This window comes from Heptranchias perlo, chromosome 30, assembly GCF_035084215.1.
Source record: "Heptranchias perlo isolate sHepPer1 chromosome 30, sHepPer1.hap1, whole genome shotgun sequence".
Classification (NCBI taxonomy): domain Eukaryota; kingdom Metazoa; phylum Chordata; class Chondrichthyes; order Hexanchiformes; family Hexanchidae; genus Heptranchias; species Heptranchias perlo.
The window spans coordinates 25,607,096-25,630,636 of NC_090354.1; the positions used below are offsets into that span (position 1 = coordinate 25,607,096).

The 23,541-nt window shown below is 42.0% G+C and overlaps 1 protein-coding gene across 2 annotated transcripts in view; it reads right to left on the reverse strand.

Moving 5' to 3' along the window:
* Nucleotides 1–21,920, reverse strand: part of LOC137300007 (myosin light chain kinase, smooth muscle-like) — a 59,568-nt gene extending 37,648 nt beyond the window's left edge. Inside the window, exons 1-4 of one of the 2 annotated variants that reach the window (XM_067969086.1) lie at nt 21,901–21,920; nt 21,327–21,445; nt 3,988–4,104; nt 518–670 (exon numbers count right to left, since the gene is read on the reverse strand). In XM_067969086.1, the coding sequence (XP_067825187.1) occupies nt 518–670; nt 3,988–4,104; nt 21,327–21,445; nt 21,901–21,905 (394 nt within the window). In that variant the 5' untranslated portion in view covers nt 21,906–21,920. Of the gene's footprint in view, nt 1–517; nt 671–3,987; nt 4,105–21,326; nt 21,744–21,900 lie in introns of those variants that run through there. The other variant, XM_067969085.1, reaches the window with a different exon arrangement.
* Nucleotides 21,921–23,541: the final 1,621 nt, after the last annotated feature.

Genomic DNA, 23,541 nt, shown 5'->3' on the forward strand with positions numbered 1-23,541 from the left:
GGGCGGAGGATTGAAGACTGGCCAGGTGAGTATTGGAATGGTCGAGTCTGGAGGTGACAAAGGCACAAAGGTGGATTTCAGCGACAGACAGGCTGAGGTAGGGACAGAGGTGAGCAATTTCAGAGAGGTGGAAGTAGGCGGTCTTTGCAAAGGAGAGGATTTGGCGTCAGAAAAGCAAGACTGCAAACAGTCTGGATAGGTGCTTTCAAAAGGGGATTATAATGAAAAATGAGACTGTAAAAGGATATGGGGAACGAGGAGTGTGGGATTAGACGAGTTGGCTCATGTAGAGAAAAACATTGGCTCAAACCTCATGGGCCAAGTGACTTGTTTCTATGCTGCAACATTCTATGATCTGAATTGGGCAAAAGAAGAAACATGAAATGGAACAGTTTATGGTCATTTTCAGGTTTCACCTGTAGTCATCAACACTAATTTCTTGCCTACACAGAGTCTACAACATTTACTTAGTGTCAATCACTACACATACAACAGTACTTTCACTGTCCTCACTCACCTCGGACTGTTACTGTAGCGCTGCTTGAAGTTCTTCCTGCAGTATTTTCTGCCACGCACCCATATATTCCTGCATCTTCTGGCAAACAGTCCTCAACCACCCACTGGACAACTCCATTATTGAAAGAAGCTCTGCCAAACTTTGCAGCTTTACCTGGAACCAAACCAGATGCGGATCAGCATTGACATCAGTAAAGATAGATTGCCATCAAATAATGAAGATAAAATTTAAGATTAAAATACCGTACTTTACTGCATATGTTCAAAGTATACAGTAATTGAGAGTTTGGGTCAACTCTACTATTTTCCTCATTCCGGTGGGGGAACCAATGCACCCTCCTGAGTTGTTAATGACTGTTCCTGCACTAACTTCAAGTCTGCCTCCTCCTTTAAATATTCCAGGCACAAAGTATTGCCTTAAATAAAAGAATAATGACTACTGCCTGGGACCTGCCTGATCAGTGCTGCTGGTCACTGACCACTTGGACATTGATGGAGCAGTAGCCCTTGCTGATTGCTAAACGTGGTGTTAACATCGTGTTAACAGCCTCAATGGCTACATTGTGACTATCAATAATCCCCTAAACTTTGAGGAATCCTGCAATGCTCAGTCATTATGTTGTTACTTTTGCCCTTGGGAAAGTGATGCCACAGCAAACTTTCATCAGTGGCCTGCTAGATTCATCGGTCTACTGCTGATTTATTAATGCTGCGGATGTCTCCTGCAGTAACCTGGAAGAATCCAGAACTCAAGGATGTTAACTGCCACTGGCAATGTAGTCACTGGCGCCTGAGGTTATCTTTAGGTCAGCTTGCAGGAGAAAGCACAACTCAATCATCGCTACCCTGGTGAATCTTAGCAGATTAATGGACATCTCACTGTTGCCTAATCCAAGATGCACCCATCAAAGCAGGCACTCCATTGACCACAGCTACACTATCTGGAGAAAAAACATGCTATAGTTTGAGGTGCGAGATGAGAGACATCTGCAAACTGCTCTTTCTTTTGTTTGACCCAAGCTGATCTCAGATCAAATATAGATTCAGGAATTCACTAGCACACTGAAAATTTGATTAGGTCGACTAGCTTAATTTTGGATTTCTTGTAGAACAAAGAAATCTCACCAAAGTAATCCAACTCCATCAAAACCACAAAGTTTGACTTTTTTGACTTTCGGTTGATGGAAAGAAATAATTTTTAAAAATTTTACATAACGGCTTACAACATTCTCAATGTCCCAAAGTGCTTCACAGTCAATGGATTACTTTTTTATATGTGTAGGCAAATGTGAAAAACAATTTCTGCACAGCAAGATCCAACAAACAATGAGATAGGTGACCAGTTAATCTGTTTTTGGTGGTGTTGGTTGAGGGAAGCATGTTTGCCAAGATATTGGTAGTTCTCCGTTTTTCAAATAATGCCACAAGATCCATAATGTCCACCTGAACAGGTAGACTCAGTTTAATGTCTCATCCGAAGGATGACCCCTCTGACAATGCAGCACTCCCTCAGCACTACACTGAAGTGTCAGCCTAGATTACGTATTCAAGTCCTATGAGTTCAATATTACTCAAATTGACACCAAATTGTGATCAGAAATCAATTTTTTTGTCCATAATGGATGGAAAATTGCATGGGAGCACTGACCTTTGCACCCAAACTTTCAACATGCACTGCATCACTTGCGCCAGCTGCACTAATTCGTAAAAATTACTGATGCCGCCACTCAATGCCAGTTAGTAAACTGCATATAGGTTTAGCAGCAATAAATCTTCCATGTTAGTGAACTAAAGCCATCAATTTAAGCAATTATAGGACAGGGTTGGAAATTTCAACATACTGCAAATTCTGAATAATTACTTAGCATACTCAACATACATACCAGTTAGACTGGGACCAGTGGACTAAATCACAGTTGTGTTGAGACTTGACACTATGTCAATTCCATCTATCATAGCAGTCATTATCCCTCAGGATGTGGCAGAAGATCACAAGGAAGATAGAGGACAAACTGAAGATGGCCTTATATGGGAGCGCCTGTGAGGTTAGATAAGGCAGGCAGGCCTATCAGAGAACTTGTATAGATGGAGATTCAGAGGCTAGAAATTGGTATGCACACACCCTTCTACTGGGCGTGTAACAGGCACAAAGCATACCAACTTAGCAGTTGGCAGATCTGCTCAGGCGTTGGTCCCACTGCTAAAGTCGTGGGGCCCTTTTATTATTAGGTGTCTCAGGCGGACACTTAAAGCTGGACCCTTGAATATGTAAATTAGGGGGCTAACAGCCATTGAAACGCCCCATTTGGAAATTAGTCAGCAATGAGCAGGGGTCGGGTTTCAGAATTCTCCAGCAGCCACCAGCAAAAGGTAAGTTCATTTCTTTTAAAAATTCCCAAGTGCCTAACCTATGCTGAACCCTCCATTACAGCTTCACAAAACATCATTCAATAAATAGAAAAAACAATGGAAAGAAAGCATTTCTAGGGCTTAACAGTAATGATCTGATTCAGCTACCAGAGGTATTTATCAAGGTGAAGTCAAAAATGTATTTATTGAAGGTAAACACAATAACTGATTAATACACCCGACTTAACGATGTGAAGCTTGATATTCTCGCACCAAATGGCTCCAATATTCCGAGGTCAATTAAGGGAAGGTAATCATATAAATATCCTATTCAAATTGAGGATGTTCAATCTTGATCATACAAGTAATGGGTTATCAGTGAATAGCCAACTGTAGTCAGTCCATCAATATACAAGCATTCTTGATCACAGAAATTTACAGTACAGAAGGAGGCCATTCAGCCCAGCGTGTCTGTGTCGGCTGAAAAAGAGCTATCCAGCCAAATCCCACTTTCCAGCTCTTGGTCCGGAGCCTTGTAGGTTGCGGCACTTCAAGTGTACATCAAAGTACTTTTTAAATGCAATAAGGGTTTCTGCCTCTACCACCCTTTCAGGCAATGAGTTCCAGACCCCCACTACCCTCTGGGTGAAAAAATTTCTCCTCAGCTCCCCTCTAATCCTTCTACTCAATTACTTTAAATCTATGCCCCCTGGTTATTGACCTCTCTGCTAAGGGAAATAGGTCCTCCCTATCCACTCTATCTAGGCCCCTCATAATTTTATACATCTCAATTAAATCTCCCCTTAGCCTCCTCTGTTCCAAAGAAAACAACCCCAGCCTATCCAATCTTTTCTCATAGCTAAAATTCTCCAGTCCTTGCAACATCCTCATAAATCTCCTCTGTACCCTCTCTAGTGCAATCACAAGGTAAAGCCAATTCATTAAATGTCCAGCATTTAAATTGTTACTAAGTCCCAAAATTCTGCCCCTTATGCATTAAGTAATCGTCTGATTCTCGTGCACCCCTGGACATCAGAACGTTGAACCCTGATTACAGTCCCTTGCTTGAAATCAGCCTCCCATGTGCATGCTTGAATGCACACTGCCAGGGCTCAACCTCACCATTTAGAAACCAGGAGATGGTGATTGGAGGTGTTCCAGTGACTGTCCCCTGTAAAGTGACAGTGCTGCTTTCATCCGCAGTGACATCTGAGAGGGGCTGAGAGAAAACAGGGCACTCTGCAAACACAGAAAACACAGAAAGGAAGAGTTAAGGAGTTAATAAAAATACAGTACTACAATGATGCAATACTTAGATTAGACCTTGCACCAATTGTCCTGTGACCTCTGACCAGGAAGGTCAATATAAATTAAGGAGAGTTTGTGCTGTGGGCCCATACACTAGGAATTAGATTGAAACGGCCAAACTCATTTCACACAGGCATGTACAGCCAGTAGACAGAGAGGACTTTCATTCCATCAGCATGGAGTGCATTTGAACCCATGTCTAACCGGTGAAAGAAATCTGTCTAACCTACCGCACCACTCTGGGTCAGCACTGAAGGTATTTTGTTATCAAGTATCTTATACACAACCATTAAGGTAACAGTTATGGATAAGATTTCAAAATTAATACATAAAAAGGCTCGAAATGAAAGAGTCATCTGTGATATCTCCGAGAGTGCAGGAAGTAGGGGCAGATAATCAAGGATCAACTGTAGACAAAAATCACAGGGTAAGATGCACCAAAGAACAAAGGCGCATTCACACAACGTTTGTGACCAGGGCGGTTTAAAATCAAAGCCCAAGTCTCATGGCCACGTTATCTGGACACACAATAATTTGTTTTTCTTTGAGAAGCCACTATTTCTTGTTGAACCTACAGGTGGACAACCGATAGCTTTGCTCTGAAACAACCGATATCTGAGGTTTTAAAAAACATTTATACTGCGGACTTCATTCCTGGAGTAAACCCAGATGCGACTTGGTAAATTCTGCAGAAATCGCACTCTCCCTCTTTCTGGTAAGAAAGAGAACTGTATTTTATTGGGAGTTAAATCTGAATGACTCCGTTACCTCCACAGACTTTTTACCAGAATGACAGTGAAGATGGCACAGGCTTTCACCTGAATGAAAATAAAACAGACAGCTCATCTCATTAGGCAGCAACATGACCTCTTCACCTTGAAATAGCGTGGGGGTCACGTGCTCAACTCATTAACAGATGTGTTAAGCTGTTCAGTTACAGTTAGTTATAGAAAGCTCTGGTTAGACCCCATCTGCAGTATCGCATCCAGTTCTGGGCACCGCACCTCAGGAAGGATATATTGGCCTTGGAGGAGGTGCAGCACAGATTTACCACAATGATACCTGGGCTAAAAGGGTTAAATTATGAGGTCAGGTTGCATAGACTAAGCTTGTATTCCCTTGAGTATAGAAGATTAAGTGTGAGGTGTTTAAGATGATTAAAGGAGTTGATAGTTTCTCTATCTACCCTATTTCCTCTGGTGGGGAGTCCACAGCAAGGGGGATTAACCTTAAAATTAGAGCTAGGCTGTTCAAGGGTGATGTCAGAAAGCATTTCTTCACACAAAGGGCAGTGGAAATCTGGAACTCTCTTCCCTCAAAGCTGTTGAGGCTGGGGGTCAATTGAAAATTTCAAAACTGAGACTGATAGATTTTTGTTAGGTAAGGGTATTAAGGGTTACAGAACCAAGCCGGGTAGCTACAGTTGAGATACTAATCAACTATCATCTAACTGAATGGCAGAACAGGCTGAATGGCCTACTCCTGTTCCTAGGACACCAGTGCTTTTCATTCAGTCGGTGCTGTGATTTTTACAACCAACAGCATGAGGAGTTCAGGTGCTTGCTGCGGTGCAAAAGTCCCACTTCAAATTTTGAGTTGAGAAAGATGTCTCACATTGTAACGATATGGAGTAGCTAACCGGTATGTATTTGCTCACTCCCAATTTTCAGCTACAACAGAAATCAGTCAAAATAGGGATTCGCCTTTGTGCTTTGCATAGTAAACATGCACATCAGCCGGGGTCCTCGGGAATTGACAGTCCGGGCCATCCAAGGTACACAGGAGCGAACCGGAGAGCGGGAGGTCTTTTCTCCCGGGCCACCAGCACCATCGCTCAGGAGATAGATCATTCATTCTGTAGAGACTCCCGGGCGGGAGTGGAGGGGTCGGCCATCCTAGTGTGAAATGACGTCAGTGTCGCATCGACGCTAAGCTTGAGTAGCCTAAACCAGGTGTCAAGGCCTAAACTGACTTCAGAGTAATGCAAACACTCTCCTCCAGAGTGCCTCACTTCGGTGCCAGGCCAGGACCGACTCCAGATCCATTTACACTACAACTGCAGCGACAGTGTGAAACAAGATGACTTTGCACCAATGCAACAACATACAAGCAAGGAAAAACAAGATAAGAAACTAGAACATTTAGACACTAAAAAAGTAATGTGACAGATTATGGATAAAAACATAAGAAATCTACTTCCTTGAAAGGAAGGGAGGGGAAGAGCATTCAAATGCAAGTGAAGCAGTTTATCAGATACACAAACTGTAAATATCTTGTAGTACGCTGATGAACTGATGAAAAGGTTAACGTGCCGACATCTGCAATACTGCTCGAAATACTTAGAATATCAGCAACAGCGATACTAATTAGGCCTAGAAGTGCAACAACAAAACCACCATGAATGAGCTCAAGGAACAAAGAGGGCTTAATGTTTTTCAAGCAAGTTCCAACGTAAGAATGCGTGCAAACATTGATGGCAACTGGATGACCAGGCAGATGAAACAACTCAACAACTATAACAGAACCAAACAAGGAAATGGGAGCAAGAAAGTCCCTAAACGAGTGAGCGTGTAGGAAAAACACAGAACTGCGGAATACCAGAAGGGAGTGTTCAGTGGAGCAATTAATTTCCAGATCTTTCTGCATTTTTTAAAATCTTTTTTAAAAACCAGCTTGCTGGAATTTTCAAAGAAAGAGCTTATTAAATGATAAGAAAAATCTAACATCACCCTGTGTCCCTTCCAACATCTCAAAAATAAGTGAAAAATAGATTCTTATGAAACACCAAATAGATATTGCCGAAAACAATACGACTTCTTCATTTTCACTCACATTTTTTGGACCAGATAGAAGAGAAACCGTAACATTCACACAGTTTTAACCAGCTCAGTAAACCTTCCACTTTGTGGGAAAGTTTAGAAAAGTACCACAATGTGAAAACGAAAATCCAGCCACCTACAGAAGGGGGAAAGAACCTCTCAACCTACAGGATGCAGTGAGGTGTCACAGCAACTAGACAAATTTCATAAATACAGCAAAAGTGCAAAATGAAACTTGGCTAAACTCAATTTAAACCAGTGAGGAGGAAAGACAGGTGATGCCCACTTACACCTCCTCTGACCCATCTTTTGTTTCTATTCTTGTCTCAACACCTCCTTTTGCCTTGCACCATCAGGCCAGATCTTATAGAATCATAGAAGTTTACAACATGGAAACAGGCCCTTCAGCCCAACATGTCCATGTCGCCCAGTTTATACCACTAAGCTAGTCCCAATTGCCTGCACTTGGCCCATATACCTCTATACCCATCTTACCCATGTAACTGTCCAAATGCTTTTTAAAAGACAAAATTGTACCCGCCTCTACTACTGCCTCTGGCAGCTCGTTCCAGACACTCACCACCCTTTGAGTGAAAAAATTGCCCCTCTGGACCCTTTTGTATCTCTCCCTTCTCACCTTAAATCTATGTCCCCTCGTTATAGACTCCCCTACCTTTGGGAAAAGATTTTGACTATCTACCTTATCTATGCCCCTCATTATTTTATAGACTTGTATAAGATCACCCCTCAACCTCCTACTCTCCAGGGAAAAAAGTCCCAGTCTATCTAACCTCTCCCTATAAGTCAAACCATCAAGTCCCGGCAGCATCCTAGTAAATCTTTTCTGCACTCTTTCTAGTTTAATAATATCCTTTCTATAATAGGGTGACCAGAACTGTACACAGTATTCCAAGTGTGGCCTAACTAATGTCTTGTACAACTTCAACAAGACATCCCAACTCCTGTATTCAATGTTCTGACCAATGAAACCAAGCAAGCTGAATGCCTTCTTCACCACCCTATCCACCTGTGACTCCACTTTCAAGGAGCTATGAACCTGTACTCCTAGATCTCTTTGTTCTATAACTCTCCCCAACGCCCTACCATTAACGGAGTAGGTCCTGGCCCGATTCGATCTCCCAAAATGCATCACTTCACATTTATCTAAATTAAACTCCATCTGCCATTCATCGGCCCACTGGCCCAATTTATCAAGATCCCGTTGCAATCCGAGATAACCTTCTTCACTGTCCACGATGCCACCAATCTTGGTGTCATCTGCAAACTTACTAACCATGCCTCCTAAATTCTCATCCAAATCTTGATGGAAAAATAATGACGTATTAACAATGCATGCCGTTATTAATGTGCAAATCGGCCAGCAAATTAAGGGGATTAAGAGATAAATTATGAGTTGCAAATCTCCAGACCTTGCTGGTCGATTTACGCCTCTCCACTGTGGCATCTCACCATTAGCCTCCCCGTTATTTTTAAGAACTTGCTGGATTTGTACATGAATTGCCAATTAAACTCGCCGCAGAAAGTTAATTAACAGCACGAGAGCTCTTTTAACGATGTGATCATTATTAATGACTGCCCAATCAACCTCTCCGGCACCAGAAAGCGAACAATTTAAACCGTGGAGTCTCATTCCTTCAGGTAGTGAATTGTTCTGGATTTTAAAAATGTCAACTTTTAAATTTTTTAAAAATCTCTTTTTTCTCTCTCTCTTAATCCAATCTTTCTTACCCTCCCTATTTCTCTTTCTGTACCTGATTTGACTCAGAAACATAGAAAATTGGAGCAAGAGTAGGCCATTCGGCCTTGCTCCGCCATTCAAAATGATCATGGCTGATCGTCCAACTCAGTACCCTGTTCCCGCTTTTTCCCCCATATCCCTTGATCCCTTTAGCATTAAGAAATATATCTATCTCCTTCTTGAATACATCTAATGACTTGGCCTCCACTGGTAGAGAATTCCACAGGTTCACCACCCTCAGTGAAGAAATTTCTCCTCATCTCGGTTCTAAAGGGCATACCCCGTATCCTGAGACTGTGACCCCTGGTTCTGCACTCCCCAGCCATCGGGAACATCCTTCCTGCATCTAGTCTGTCTAGTCCTGTTAGAATTTTTATGTTTTGATGAGATCACCTCTCATTCTTCTAAACTCTCGTCAATATAGGCCTAGTCGACCCAATCTCTCCTCATAAGTCAGTCCTGCCATCCCAGCAATCAGTCTGGTTAACCTTCGTTGCACTCCCTCCATGGCAAGGACATCCTTCCTCAGATAAGGAGACCAAAACTGCACACAATACTCCAGATGTGGTCTCACCAAGGCCCCGTACAACTGCAGTAAGGCATCCCTGATCCTGTACTCAAATCCTCTTACAATGAAGGCCAACATACCATTTGCCTTCCTCACTGCTTGCTGCACCTGAATGCTCACTTTCAGTGATTGGTGTACAAGGACACCCAGGTTTTGTTGCACCTCCCCTTTTCCCAATCTATCACCATTCAGATAATAATCTGCCTTTCTATTTTTAAACCAAAGTGGATAACCTCACATTTATCCATGTTGTACTGCATCTGCCATTTGCTTGCCCACTCACCCAACTTGTCTAAATCACACTGGAGCCTCTTTGCATTGTCCTCACAGCTCACATTCCACCCCAGCTTTGTGCCGTCTGCAAACTTGGAAATGTTACATTCAGTTCCCTCATCCAAATCATTGGTATACATTGTGAATAGCTGGGGCCCAAGCATTGATCCCTGCGGTACCCCACGAGTCACTGCCTGCCACCCGGAAAAAGACCCGTTTATTCCTACTCTCTGTTTCCTGTCTGTCAACCAATTCTCAATCCATGCCAGTATATTCCCCCCAATCCCATGTGCTTTAATTTTGCACACTAACCTCTTGTGTGGGACCTTATCAAAAGCCTTCTGAAAATCCAAGTACACCACATCCACTGGTTCTCCCCTATCTATTCTACTAGTTACATCCTCAAAAAACTCCAGTAGATTTGTTAAGCATGATTTCCTTTTCATAAACCCATGCTGACTTTGTCCAATCCTGTTAATGCCTTCCAAGTGTTCTGTTATCACATCCTTTATAATAGACTCTTAGCATTTTCCCCACTATTGATGTTAGGCTAACTGGTCTGTAATTCCCTGTTTTTTTCTCTCCGTCCTTTTTTAAATAGTGGGGTTACATTTGCCACCCTCCAATCTGTAGGAACTGTTCCAGAATCTATAGATTCTGGAAGATGATCACCATTGCATCCACTATTCCAGGGCCACTTCCTTTAATACTCTGGGATGTAGATTAACAGGCCCTGGGGATTGGTCAGCCTTTAGCCCCATTAATTTCCCTAGCACTATTTTTTTTTTACTAATACTGGTTTCCACCAGTTCCTCCCTCTCACTAGACCCTTGGTTCCCTAACATTTCCAAGAGGTTATTGTGTCCTCCTTTGTGAAGGCAGAACCAAAGAATGTGTTTAATTGTTCTGCCATTTCTTTGTTCCCCATTATAATTTCCCCCATTTTTGATTGTAAGGGACCTACATTTGTCTTCACTAATCTTTTTCTCTTGACATATTTATAGAAGCTTTTACAATCAGTTTTTATGTTCACTGCCAGTTTACTCTCATATTCTATTTTTCCCCTCTTAATCAATCTCTTTGTCCCCCTTTGCTGAATTCTAAACTGCTCCCAATCTGCAGGCTTGCTGCTTTTTCTGGCAATTTTATATGTCTCCTCTTTGGTTGAGCCACCTTCCCTGTTTTATTTTTACGCCAGACAGGAATGAATAATTATTGTAATTCCTGCACATGTTCTTTAAATATTAGCCATTGCCTATCCACTGTCATCCCTTTTAGTAAAGTTCCCCAATCTATCATAGCCAACTTGCACCTCATACTTTCGGAATTTCCATTATTTAGATTCAGGACCCTAGTTTCGGATTCAACTACTTCACTCTCCATCTTAATGAGGAATTCTATCATGTTATGGTCACTCTTGCCTAAGGGACCCCGCAAAACAAGATTGTTAATTAATCCTTTCTCATTGCACAATACCCAGTCTAGGATTGGCTGTTCGCTAGTTGGTTCTTCAACATATTGGTCTAGAAAACCATCATGTACACACTCCAGGAATTCCTCCCCCACAGTATTATTGCTAATTTGGTTTGACCAATCAATATGTAGATTAAAGTCACCCATGATTATAGTTGTACCCTTCTTGCATGCATTTCTAATTTCCTGCTTAATGCCCTGCACCTCCACTATTGTTTGGGGGCCTATAGACAACCCCCACCAACGTTTTCTGCCCCTTGGTGTTTCTTAGCTCCACCCATACAAATTCCACATTGTGATTTTCTGAGCCAATATCCTTACTCACTATTGCATTGATTTTTTCCTTTACTAACACTACCCCACCTCCTTTCCCTTTTTGCCTGTCCTTCCTATTGAATACCCCTGGATGTTCAGTTCCCATCCTTGGTCACCCTGCAGCCATCGCAACTATATCATACCCGTTAATATCTATCTGCACTGTTAATTCATCTAGCTTATTGCAAATGCTCCGCGTATTAAGACACAATGCCTTTAGACTTGTCTTTTAAAGGTCACTAGTCATCTTAGTTTTATTTTGCACTATGGCCCTATTTGTTTTTCGCCCTTGTTTTCACTGCCGTCCACTATTGCTTCTTCCCTTCTGTCTTTTGTTTTATCCTTGTTTCTCCCTCCACTGTCTCCCTGCTCAGGTTCCCATCCCCCGAATTCTATTTTAAACCTTCCCCAACAGCACTAGCAAACACCCCCGCGAGGACATCGGTCCTGGTCCTGCTTGGGTGTAACCCGTCACGCTTGTACAGGTCCCACCTTCCCCAATGTCCCAGGAATCTAAATCCCTCCCTCCTACACCATCCCTGCAGTCACGCATTCATCTGGTCTATTCTCCTGTTCTTATACTCACTAGCACGTGGCACTGGTAGTAATCCTGAGATCACTACTTTTGAGGTCCTGCTTTTTAATTTATCTCCTAACTCCTTAAATTCACCTTGCAGAACCTCATCCCTTTTTTTAAACCTATGTCATTGGTACCGATATGGACCACGACTACTCACCCTCCCCCTCCAGAATGCCCTGCAGCTGCTCCGTAACATCCTTGACCCGAGCACCGGGGAGGCAACATACCATCCTGGAGTCACGTTTGCGGCTGCAGAAATGCCTATCTGTTCCTCTTACAATTGAATCCCCTATCACTATAGCCCTGCCACTCTTATTCCTCCCCTCCTGTGCAGCAGAGCCACCCGTGGTGCCACGAACTTGGCTCTTGCTGCTTTCACCTGATAAGCCATCTCCCCCAACAGTATCCAAAGCAGTATATCTGTTTGAGAGGGAGATGGCCCCAGGGGACTCCTGCTATACCTGCCTAGTCCTTTTACTCTGCCTGGCGGTCACCCATTTCCTTTCTGCCTGTGTAATCTTTACCTGCAGTGTGACCACCTCACTGAACGTGCGATCCATGATAATCTCAGCATCACGGATGCTCTACGGTGAATCCACCCGCAGCTCCAGCTCCGAAATACGGTTAGTCAGTAGCTGCAGGTGAACATACTTCCTGCACACATGGTCGCCAGGGACACCTGTAGTGTCCATGACTTCCCACATAGTGCAGGAGGAGCATATCATGGGTGCGAGCTCTGTTGCCATGACTTGCCTTAGATTTACACTGCGCTCACTTCTCAGACTCTCTTCCCGCTCTCTGACTCTCCCTTTACACCGCGCTCACCTCTCGGACTCTCGTCCCGCTCTCGGACTCTAATTCACCCTCCTTCTCCATCCTTCCTGTTTCTTTCTGAATTCTTAAATCTCATTAGTTGAGGAGATAGACTGTTGGTCCTATCGGTCACTAAGGTCCCAGATGCCCCTTTGACCTTGCCATGCCGTTATCAGCTCACACTTCCAGCAAGTTGCGTGCAAAAATTTTTCGAGCTGAGGGTGGAGGAAAAAGTCTAACTAACAGCATCCACTGAGATGCCCCGCTGCAGGAAGATGTAGCCCATTGATTCACTCCTGCCCTCTACTCCACTGCAGATCTCTCAGTTTTGTTCTTTTCTGCCCCCTTTGCCCTGGCTCTACTATTTGCTTAAAAGCTGGTCATCTCCAACATCTTCCAATTCTGATGAAAGGTCATCGACCTGAAACGTTAACTCTGTTTCTCTCTCCACAGATGCTGCCTGACCTGCTGAGTGTTTCTGACATTTTCATGTTATCATGACAGGTTACGCTGTTTCGGGTCTGTACACCAAATGTTATCTTTACAGATGCTGTCTGACCTGCTGTGTATTTCTAACTTGATCTGTTTTAATTTCAGATTTTCCACATTGGCAGTTTTTTCCTTTTTAATTTTACTGTTCGATAATTGAAGAGGGTCTGAAGCAGCTTCAATGTACTTTCATTGTTTAATGGGCAATCAAACATGCTTAACTGAGCATTTGGAGCAATTATTAAGCAAATATTTTAACTTCAAATTGACAATACGTGTCACTTGAAAAAAATCCTCTTTTGAATGAAGAGATTTTAAATACTCCAGTTCACACAAATGACTTTCAAAAAGGGCCGAGCTTCACAGTGAATTGCCAAAATAACAGGCACCTTTGAGAGCTTAGTGTTGTGTGTAAATAAACCTTCGTCTTTGCAAATGTCACCGAATCAAATATAAATACTGGAGGGGCAAAGTTACAGAAGGAGCAATTATCTAAAGAGAAATGACTCATTTTATATTGGACATTTCCTGCTAATTCAATGTTCCCATTCCTTCAGGCACAGAATACGTAGTGAACATAACAACTCATTACTCCGGGAAGTTTACTGGAAAAAAAACACTGCTGTAAACAAGCAAGAACTCATAGGAGAGGTTTCCACATTGGATCCCTGCAGCCTCCTTAAAAGATTTTACTGATCTGCCCGCCCCCTGAGCACAGGTTGGTCGCCCGCCCCGAGCACAGGTTGGTCGCCCGCCCCCTGACCCGCCTCTGTTAAAACTGAAAGTTGGAGGCAGGTTGGGTTTGGGTTTGAGAAATTTAATTTTTTTTTTACCTCCCACCTGTCCCCAACCCACCCGTTCTTGGGGGTTAAAATTCCCCTGAGTGACACCCAAGTTTACAGGTCATAAAGAAACAAGGCAACTTAAACACATGAATAAGCACCCAAAGAAAATGATTAGCCAGACCAGACCAAAGGTGACTGAGAACATACTAGCAGCTCTGCATGTATGATCAGCAAGGTTAACCATTCCAGTAATAAAGCACATGCTCATCAGTGGGAAGCGGTAGAAATTGAAAGGTATTTCACTAGAGCAACAAAACACACAAGGTGAAAAATATTTGAACATTGATACACCTAAAAAGGATTTTCTTTCATCTTAAATTCAAACAAACAAGAAGAATGAGGTGACACTTCTTGGCTTTTACTGAAATACGTTCCCCCCCATTTAAGATCAAGTCTGATGTTGAAGGGGTTATCGATGGGAAAAAAAATCCAGAAATTTCCAACTAGCGTGTATCTTGTTCACTTACTACGAGCTCATTGTAAGATGATCTGTCCCAATACTTAAATTAAAAGATGAAATATAGTTTGGATTTGAGAAATAAAGAAAAAAAAATGAACTGCAAATGATAGAAATCTGAAATAAAAACAAAAAATGCTGGAAATACACAGGTCAGTCTGCATCTGAAAGGGAAAGTAGGGTTAACATTTTGGGTGTAGACTAAGTCTGATACATCTGAACAAACGTACAAGAAAGACGGAGAAATACCAGCAGCTCTACCATTCAGCCACGTTGCAGCTCGGCCCCCAATAATCCCCACCGACCAGGGTGAAGGGTCTGCACTCAGAACGTTAAAGCTGCCTTCTCTCTTTTCAGATGTTTATAGACCTTCTTCCAGAATATTCTGTTTCTATTATATACTAGAAAGTGAGTTACAAGACTGTAATTCAATTAAGTGACTATAACATTGATGTTCAACCAACTTAGAAATTTCACCCAAGTACATAGACTGTATCACAACCTCTAATCTTCTCTTAGCTATTCAAATCAGATATACTCTCATGGTCCGTCACTTTAAAACAAATATAAAAAGGTGATGATAGAATCAATCCTTGATGATCACACAGAGTCAATGCACGTTAGGCTTGTGGAGTAGCTTGAAAGTTCTTAGTCACTCTTGGTCTCAAGTGGGCACGGTATTACTTGTAGAAAGAATGAGGTATAATCCAAATTCTGCTGGTCACACATCTGGTCGCTGCTGGTCTGAATGGGAACGTTCATACAATTCCTGCTGATCTGCTGGAAATGGAAGTGAGAGTATGCTTCAAATCCCAGTTGCTGTAGTCGTATCCCTGCTAGTCTCATAGGGGAATGAATCCATTTCCTGGCAGTTTACTCCCGGTAGTGGGTATGCTTTTAGTTTCTATTGGTTTAAGTATGGAGTTTCTCGTTTAACCCCTGGTGAGAAATATGCGTTTGATCCCTGCTGGTAGAGTGAAAGCAGGAAAGGCTACTTCAACCTGTGCTTGTCTCACTGGGATGGTATTGTTCACAGTTCCAGTCAAACTAATGGAGGCTCTTTCACTATCTTTAACCTGGCTTGTAACATTCACCAGAGTGGGTGAATTAAAAACTGAACTCTCCAAGTCCAATATCTGAATGCCCAATTGTTTACAGTAAGATACTATTTGTCGTAATCAATTAAATTCAAACTATCCACTACCTCCATCTTCACAGCAACCAAATTTATGGTGATCCCAACACAATTAGTCTGTTGTTTACGTGCTACAATTAATGTGTTCTGCAAATTAAATAATTATATATCCAATGTAAATATCCTTACATTTACATAAAAATTCAAGGCCAATTTTGTTTTTTTAGTGTGAGAGGATTGGCCTCTTAATTTTCCATGTATTTTAAATCTCTGATGCTTTTCAATCCCCCTTTAATAACCAGTTTGACTCTGAAACTGTACCTTCGGTTTCCTATTGACTCAAGTTTACCATTGCAACATCATTGTAACATTTAACCTGAATGGTTAGGAGCTACATTGAACTGTTGCAAAAACCACACTGTCTGCACTTGTTTTGATAATTGTATAAAAATAAGCTGCTCAAAACACTTTTTTTAAAAAAAAGTTCCTGGCAACCACCAGAGTTTTAAAACCAGGGTCACAGTTATCAATTTTAGGAAGTCTACAGAGTTGACCACTCAGCTGCAACAGCTAAAATTTAACGGCTTCCTTTTAATTTGTGTATTGGTTTCCTGTTTCTTTGATGTTCCCCAGTACAATGCATCATTACAAGAACAAGGTGGTGGACAAGTGGCCTGCTCCCAGAGCTCAACTTCTCTCTAACTGACTGTGAAGAGTTGTGCAAGAAGACTGCTCTGTGGTAACTCCTGTAAATTTTCCCCTCACTCCATATTTGGGGGAGGGAGGAAGTACTTAAACTAAGCTCTGATCTGTCCCTCTAGTGGTACAGATAAGATCTCAAGCTTGCCGTATGGGAAATTGAGAAAACAAAATGCCCAAAAACAACTAACATGTGCCATCTCATTCTTGTAAAATTCCAAGTAAAAAAAATTGAACATATAACTTCAGGGGGTAGAAAATTCTCAGCAGCTACAGGTGCACTTTGATATCTCGATTTAGATCAGGGCAGCACCAGAAAATACTTGGAATGCAAAGTTCTTAAATGATCCAAATCGTGGAATAAATTTTAAATCTTCTTGCCAGGACCTGCGCAGCACAGTGGGCATCATGTATGAATCCAGCCAGAATGATTTGATTCTCTCCTTCCTGTCCTGGCTGTCTGGGCACTCCTGAAATCAGTTTGGGCAATCCCATCGGAACACGGAACGGGTAACGACTCAAGTCCATTCTATCCTCAGACTGTGCGCAATCTGCTCCTTCCGCACTTTTAGTTTGGATCTTGGGACAGCAGCACTCCTGTGCCGACTCCTCATATTGACAATGCTAATACATGCTCCCTTATCCCAATGGCAGAACTGTAGAAATGCCCCTTTAAAAGGTCATGCAGCATTGTTCCTTTTGTTCTTAAAAGGGGCATTGTTTTCAGATAAAATGTTGGCAGCTTTATAAAGAGGACTGTGCAAAGACTTCAATAAAGCACAACTGGAGCACCAATCACATATGTTACTAAGTATTGGAAAGCCATATACAACACGTAGAATCATATTTATCCGAGTACCTCACAATGCTCCCTTTCCACAGCTAACAGGGTCACACAAATGTTTTGTTTGGGCATGCTGCTGCTGCAAATTAGGCTGACCAAAATCTCACTAAATCTGATAACACAATTTTACTTCCCAGAAGTGTTTTAATATTTTGAAGCACTCTGACACCATCTTTGACTTGCACAATTTCAGGACAGCAAACAAATTAACAGTAACAACTTAAAGGGATACCCACTTTGCCCCAGAATCAGGTTGAGCCCTGACTTCAGATTTACACGCCAGTTTCTTAGCATCAGTGAGAAGTGAAAACACTTTGTAACTTATGTTGAATTTGTAGTGTAAATACAAGCCAGGTAACCATAGTAACAGAGCTTGCCCAATTCTCTATCCATTCATTTAAATTGACAGAAAATCAGGTGAACTCCATTAGTAGCGTGTGTTCCTCCCCGCCCAATTTCCCAGCACCAATGATTGTGAATAAATCTACCACCTGGTGTGGTACTAAAGCTAATGGATCAGGAAAATGCTGAGTTAGCCAACCTCAACCTCAACCCATTGGCAGTAGTTGACTCAGTGTTCCTAGGCTAAGCATGCCTGACGGTTGCTCAGTAAGCTTTGCTAGAAAGTGTGACTGTCAGGTGATGAGACTTTGGCTGCGGTTCCTCCCATAATCTTGTCTCATACATGATGATTGACCACTTGGGTGAGTTACTACAGATCTACCAGCACCTGTGGAACTGTACCTCCAGCAGGAGACACTGCTTTCAGAAGAAATGGGGGGGGGGGGAAGGGAGAAGACTCTTAGCCCTTCCTGAATAATATTGTATTAAATATGTTGTAATTTTTTCCACAAGTTAACTTTACTCACAAAGTGGTGGGGTTAGGGTCATAGGAATTGGAGTAGGCCATTCAGCCCCTCGAGTCGGTTCCGCCATTCAATAACATCATGGCTGATCTGTACCTCAACTCCATATCCCTTGATATCCTTGCCTAACAAAAATCTGTTGATCTCAGTCTTGGAGTTGAAGGTCAAAGCTCATTAACTTAGCGACAATAAAAAAAGTTAATGAATGTTTTTTATTTTTACTTGCAGGTCAAAAGAACTATGTCAGAAGGAATAAAGAAACGTGCGGCTTTATACCATCTTTCATCACCTTTGGTTGTGAAGTGCTTTGAGACATCCTATGAAGTACTTTTGAAGTGTAGTGACTATTGTAATGAGGGGGTAATAACGTACACAGATAAGAATTTAAATAAATATGGAACAATAACATATTATCCATTTTGTTTTGGTTTGAAAATCTCAACTGGCTTCCAATTTCACCAAATCCTGGACAGGAGTCTATAGCTTGCCACCTTTGCCCAATTCAAAACCAGGCGGGGGAGAATAGGGCGGGATGGGACATGGTCGAGATCATAGTAATAAGTAACATATAAGTAAATGGATAAAATGGGCTCCTATTTTAAGAATCAGACTTCTGTTTGTGGTTTTCATTTCAGAAATGTCTGGATAATACTGTTTAATAACTGGACTGTCCAGCCCAACACTGAATGAATGAGACCTGTCTTTCAGTGACATTCTTCAACTCATGTTGAAGTTTCCTAAATTAACTAACTTGCATTTGCAGTGTCTCAGTGGTCGCACTCTCGCCTCTGAGTCAGAAGGTAGTGGGTTCAAGTCCCACTCCAGGGACTTGCACATAATCTAGGTTGACACTCCAGTCCAATACTGAGGGAGTGCTGCACTGTCAGAGATGCCGTTTTTTGGATGAGACGTTAAACCGAGGCCTATTCTGCCCTTTCATGGCACCATTCGAAGAAGAGCAGGGGAGTTCTCCTCAGTGTCCTGGTGAATATTTATCCCTTAACCAACACCTTAAAAGATTGGCTGGTAATTATCATATTGCTGTTTGTGGGACCTTGCTGTGTGCAAATTGGCTGCCGCATTTCCTACATTGCAACTGAGATCCACTGGCTGCACAGCACTTTGGGACGTCCTGAGGTCATGAAAGTCTTTCGTGCATTTGTGGGAGCACCTTCACCACACAGACTACAGCGGTTCAAGAAGGCAGCCCATCACCATCCTCTCGGGGCAAATAAGGATAGGCAATAAATGCCGGCCTTGCCAGTAATGCCCATATCCCAAGAATGAATAAAAAAAATAATTTATGAAACTTGACCTGCTTTGAGGTATTAGACAAAGTAAATGAGGTGATCTTTCCCCTTTTGTTGCAGGAGGTTGTTGTTGTTGAGGAACAGAGGGACCTGGGGGTTTATGTGCACAAATCGTTGAAGGTGGCAGGGCAGGTTAAGAAAGTGGTTAGAAAAGCATACGGGGTCCCGGGCTTTATAAATAGAGGCATAGGGTACAAAAGCAAGGAAGTCATGATGAGCCTTTATAAAACCACAACTGGAGTATTGTGTCCAGTTCTGGATACCGGACTTTAGGAAAGATGTGAAAGCCTTAGAGAGGGTGCAGAGGAGATTTACTAGAATGATTCCAGGAATGAGGGACTTAAATTACATGGATGGACTGGAGAAGCTGGGATTGTTCTCCTTGGAACAGAGAAGGTTGAGAGGAGATTTGATAGAGGTATTCAAAATCATGAAGGATCGAGAGAGAGAGAGAGAGAGAGAGAGAGAGAGAGAGACTGTTCCCATTGGCAGAAGGGTCAAGAACCAGAGGACATAGGTTTAAGGTGACTGCCAAAAGAACCAAAGGTGACATGAGGAAAAACTTTTTGAAGCAGCGAGTGGTTGGGACCTGGAATGCACTGCCCAAGGGAGTGATGGAGGCAGATTCAATCATGGCCTTCAAAAGGGAACTGGATAAGTACCTGAAACGAAAAAACATGTAGGGCTGCAGGGATAGGGCGGGGGATGGGACTAGCTGGATTGCTCATGCATAGAGCCGGCATGGACTCAATGGGCCGAATAGCCTCCTTCTGTGCTGTAACCTTTATGATTCTATCTCAGTGGTGCACCCCAAAGAGAAACCATTTCTTAACAGATGGACTACGTCATGGAATCTTCCACACTCCTGGGCCGACCTCTGCGGCTCTGAAGTCAACTTGTAACACTCGTCGAAAAAAACCTTATTTCAGAGTGTGCAGAATGCAAAAAGAACAATTTGAATAGAAAAACTGGGAATGTTGGAAATTTGAAGTAAAACCAGAAAATGGTTGAAATGCAAATCCCTTTTATTAATGCCCAAGAAAGACAGATTACCAACTCCAAGTGTGATCTTTTGATCAGAGCAGATTATTTTTTTTTTTTTGTTTACCGTTTAACTTATTTTTGTTATTTTTAAAATGAAAAACGACACTTTGTTGCCAGAAATGGCAGTCACCCATTTAAAAAAATGCCCAGATATCAATTTTAAAGTTTATTTTTCTGTTACTGAACTGTGCATTTCCAACATTTTCTGTTTTCAATCCAGAACAAAAAAAAACAATTTATTAGAATTAAAAACAAATAAAACTTTTCTGCACCATTTATAAAAACAATTACCTACACAAAATGAAAATTAAAAACTTAGATAAATAATTTTGAACCATAAAAAGTATAGCAATTCCAAATATTCACCATATGGACATGCTCCCCAGGATGAACTGTTATATATGTAGATATAAATGGGTTAAATTTACAATAAATACACAGTAGACAGACATGGACACGCATTAACAGCCAAATAATATGCAGTCTGCCTTCACAAAGTACATGTGTACATATATATGGTCTGCGCCTCTTAATTCAAAGTCCCTTAATTCTAATTATTTGAAAATGCAAATAGTTAGTACTGAATTCCCGCGTTGCTGAGCTATTTTAAGTTAGTTAATTCAAAAACGCTTTTAAGCACAAAAACGGGCTTTGAATTATCAGCAGTTGAGTGTAAACACGTAGATTCATCTTACTAAAACAGGCACAAGATGGATCAAAGTTTTCTTTTAAAAACTTAATTTATAAGTTTCTGTATAGATAATTGTATACATACATAATGATATACCCTCAGACATCTCAGTTAGTACATGCACTACACAGGGATTTATACACTACAGAACACACACACACAGAGATCGTTACCTGCACGGACACCCTCAGTAACCCCCTGCCTCTGAATTCCAGTCCCAAGCTTTGCTGGCGATGCAATCTTACTTGCTCTCTCCCCCTTGTTCTCCGGTTGCTGTGAGGGTTTCTGCAGTCTGATGTGAAGAGTAGAAACGTAACTCATTTTTTCCCCCTCTTTCTCAAAGTTCAACCATTGCTTTTTTTATTCAAACTCTTACTGGTTGTATTGCAAGTGTTGGCTTCTCAAAGCTCACTCCCTCAACCAGTCACGCATTTAGACATTCCTCCTCCTCCTCCTCTCTACTGGAAATGTGATGGCATTATGCATATCTTATATATTTATAAACACTGGAACTAGGTTATTACTAACAACGCTGGCCCCGGTCCAGGAGAGTCACTGCAATCGAGGACAGGCAGAAGTGAAAATGCAAAGTACACAGTACAAGTGCCAAGCTGATTAAATAGTTTCAATTCACAACGCAGAGCTCTCACAATGTCTAAACCCCATGTGACCGCCAAAAAAAAACCCCTTTCTAATCAAAGGCCAAGGGCTGTATTAAGACAAAACTATTCCCAACCGCTGACTTACCCCATCTCTAATGAATCAGGTGCAAGGAATGCAAACAGTTCAACGTTCCTGTAAGCTCGAAAACATTCATTCCTCTGAGAACAACACTTGATAGGTATGAAAGATACACAGCTATGCAGGACAGTGCAAGAACCCCCACTGATTCTTTTTCTCTTAGGCATTCACAGAGGGGCATCCATTATTCTCCAGGTGTGCTCGCAACATTTGGGCCACTGACAGTGATTGGGTATTAGTGCAACACAAATTTGTGCTTTTTTTTCCTCCCTTCCCCTAAGTGCTGACCCTTACAATGGAAGAGTTTTGTGGGCCCCAGTACCTCAGTGAAGTGATCATTCTTCATGTGTGAGCCTAAATTGTGAGAGTTGGCAGGATATTCGACTATGGGGTGTATCATTCTTATGTTGAACTTACTGAAAGCTTGATTAAATTATAAAGGAATATCAACTTTACATTCAGCTGCTTCTGCTAGCCTGCAGACTAACCAACTTGTCCAGTGTGGATCCAACCAGTTGCCTAATTGCAACATTGCTGCAGCACTTAACCAACATTACCAGAACAGGTTATCTGGTCATTTATCTCATTGCTGTTTGCAGGACCTTGCTGTGGGCAAATTGGCTGCCACGTTTCCTACATTACAACAGTGACTACATTTCAAAAGTATACTTCATTTCCTTCGGGACGTCCTGAGGTCGTGAAAGGCACTATATAAATGCAACACTTTCTTTCTTTACTAATTTTAAGGGAATGTCTCTAAATTCCTGTGCTCAGACTAATATAATCACTACATGGAAGATGTCGCCTTTTGTCCAGGCCAATTGGCTGGTGTCAGGCAAGCTCAATGTCATCAGGATAGTAACAAGGTGGGTACCATTAATTAAAAAAAACAGATAGCCCATCCAAGATAATAAAAATACACATGATTAATAATGTTTATATCACAATATGGAGGGTCAGCCCAATACAATACTCCACAGAAGTGTCAGCCTCGGTTATGCGGTCAAGTTTAGGACTGATATCACGAAGTTCTTCTTCAGACAAAGAGTGATCAATGTGTGGAATAAACTTCCAGAAGAATAGTGGAGGCAAAAAGCCTGGAATCCTTTAGGAAACAACTGGCTGCTGAAAAGGGGGGAAGGGTGATCTAAGATGGGAAAATGGCCTTCCTTATCCATAGGTATTTTGTGACAGTCTAAGGGGAAGTAATTTCTGGTTAAAGTATTCCCTCACCTCCATCTGAGAAAATATATGGCCACAAATATATGCATTAAAGTTGGTAGATTTCTTAGGTGCCTGTTTCAGGTCTCCTTCCTGCCTCAGTCACTCTGCGACATAGGTTAGAGGGAGGGGTCACATGTATGCAGGAGCGGCTCCATTTATTCCAATGGAGGACTCCAACTTGGAGAAACACGCTCCCTGCTGTGTACTACTATTTCCCTACATTACAACAGTGGCTACATTTCATTAGTTGTGAAGCGCTTTGGGATGTCCTGAGTACGTGAAAGGCACTATATGAATTGTTCATTGCCGTAGTCTCAGCCAACTGGGAGTTTCAGAATTGGCCGTTGGACCAGTCCAAAGTGCTGGCCCCATTACCATAAATGGAGCTGTTCCAGGCAGCGACCCCCTGTGCTGTTGTCGGAA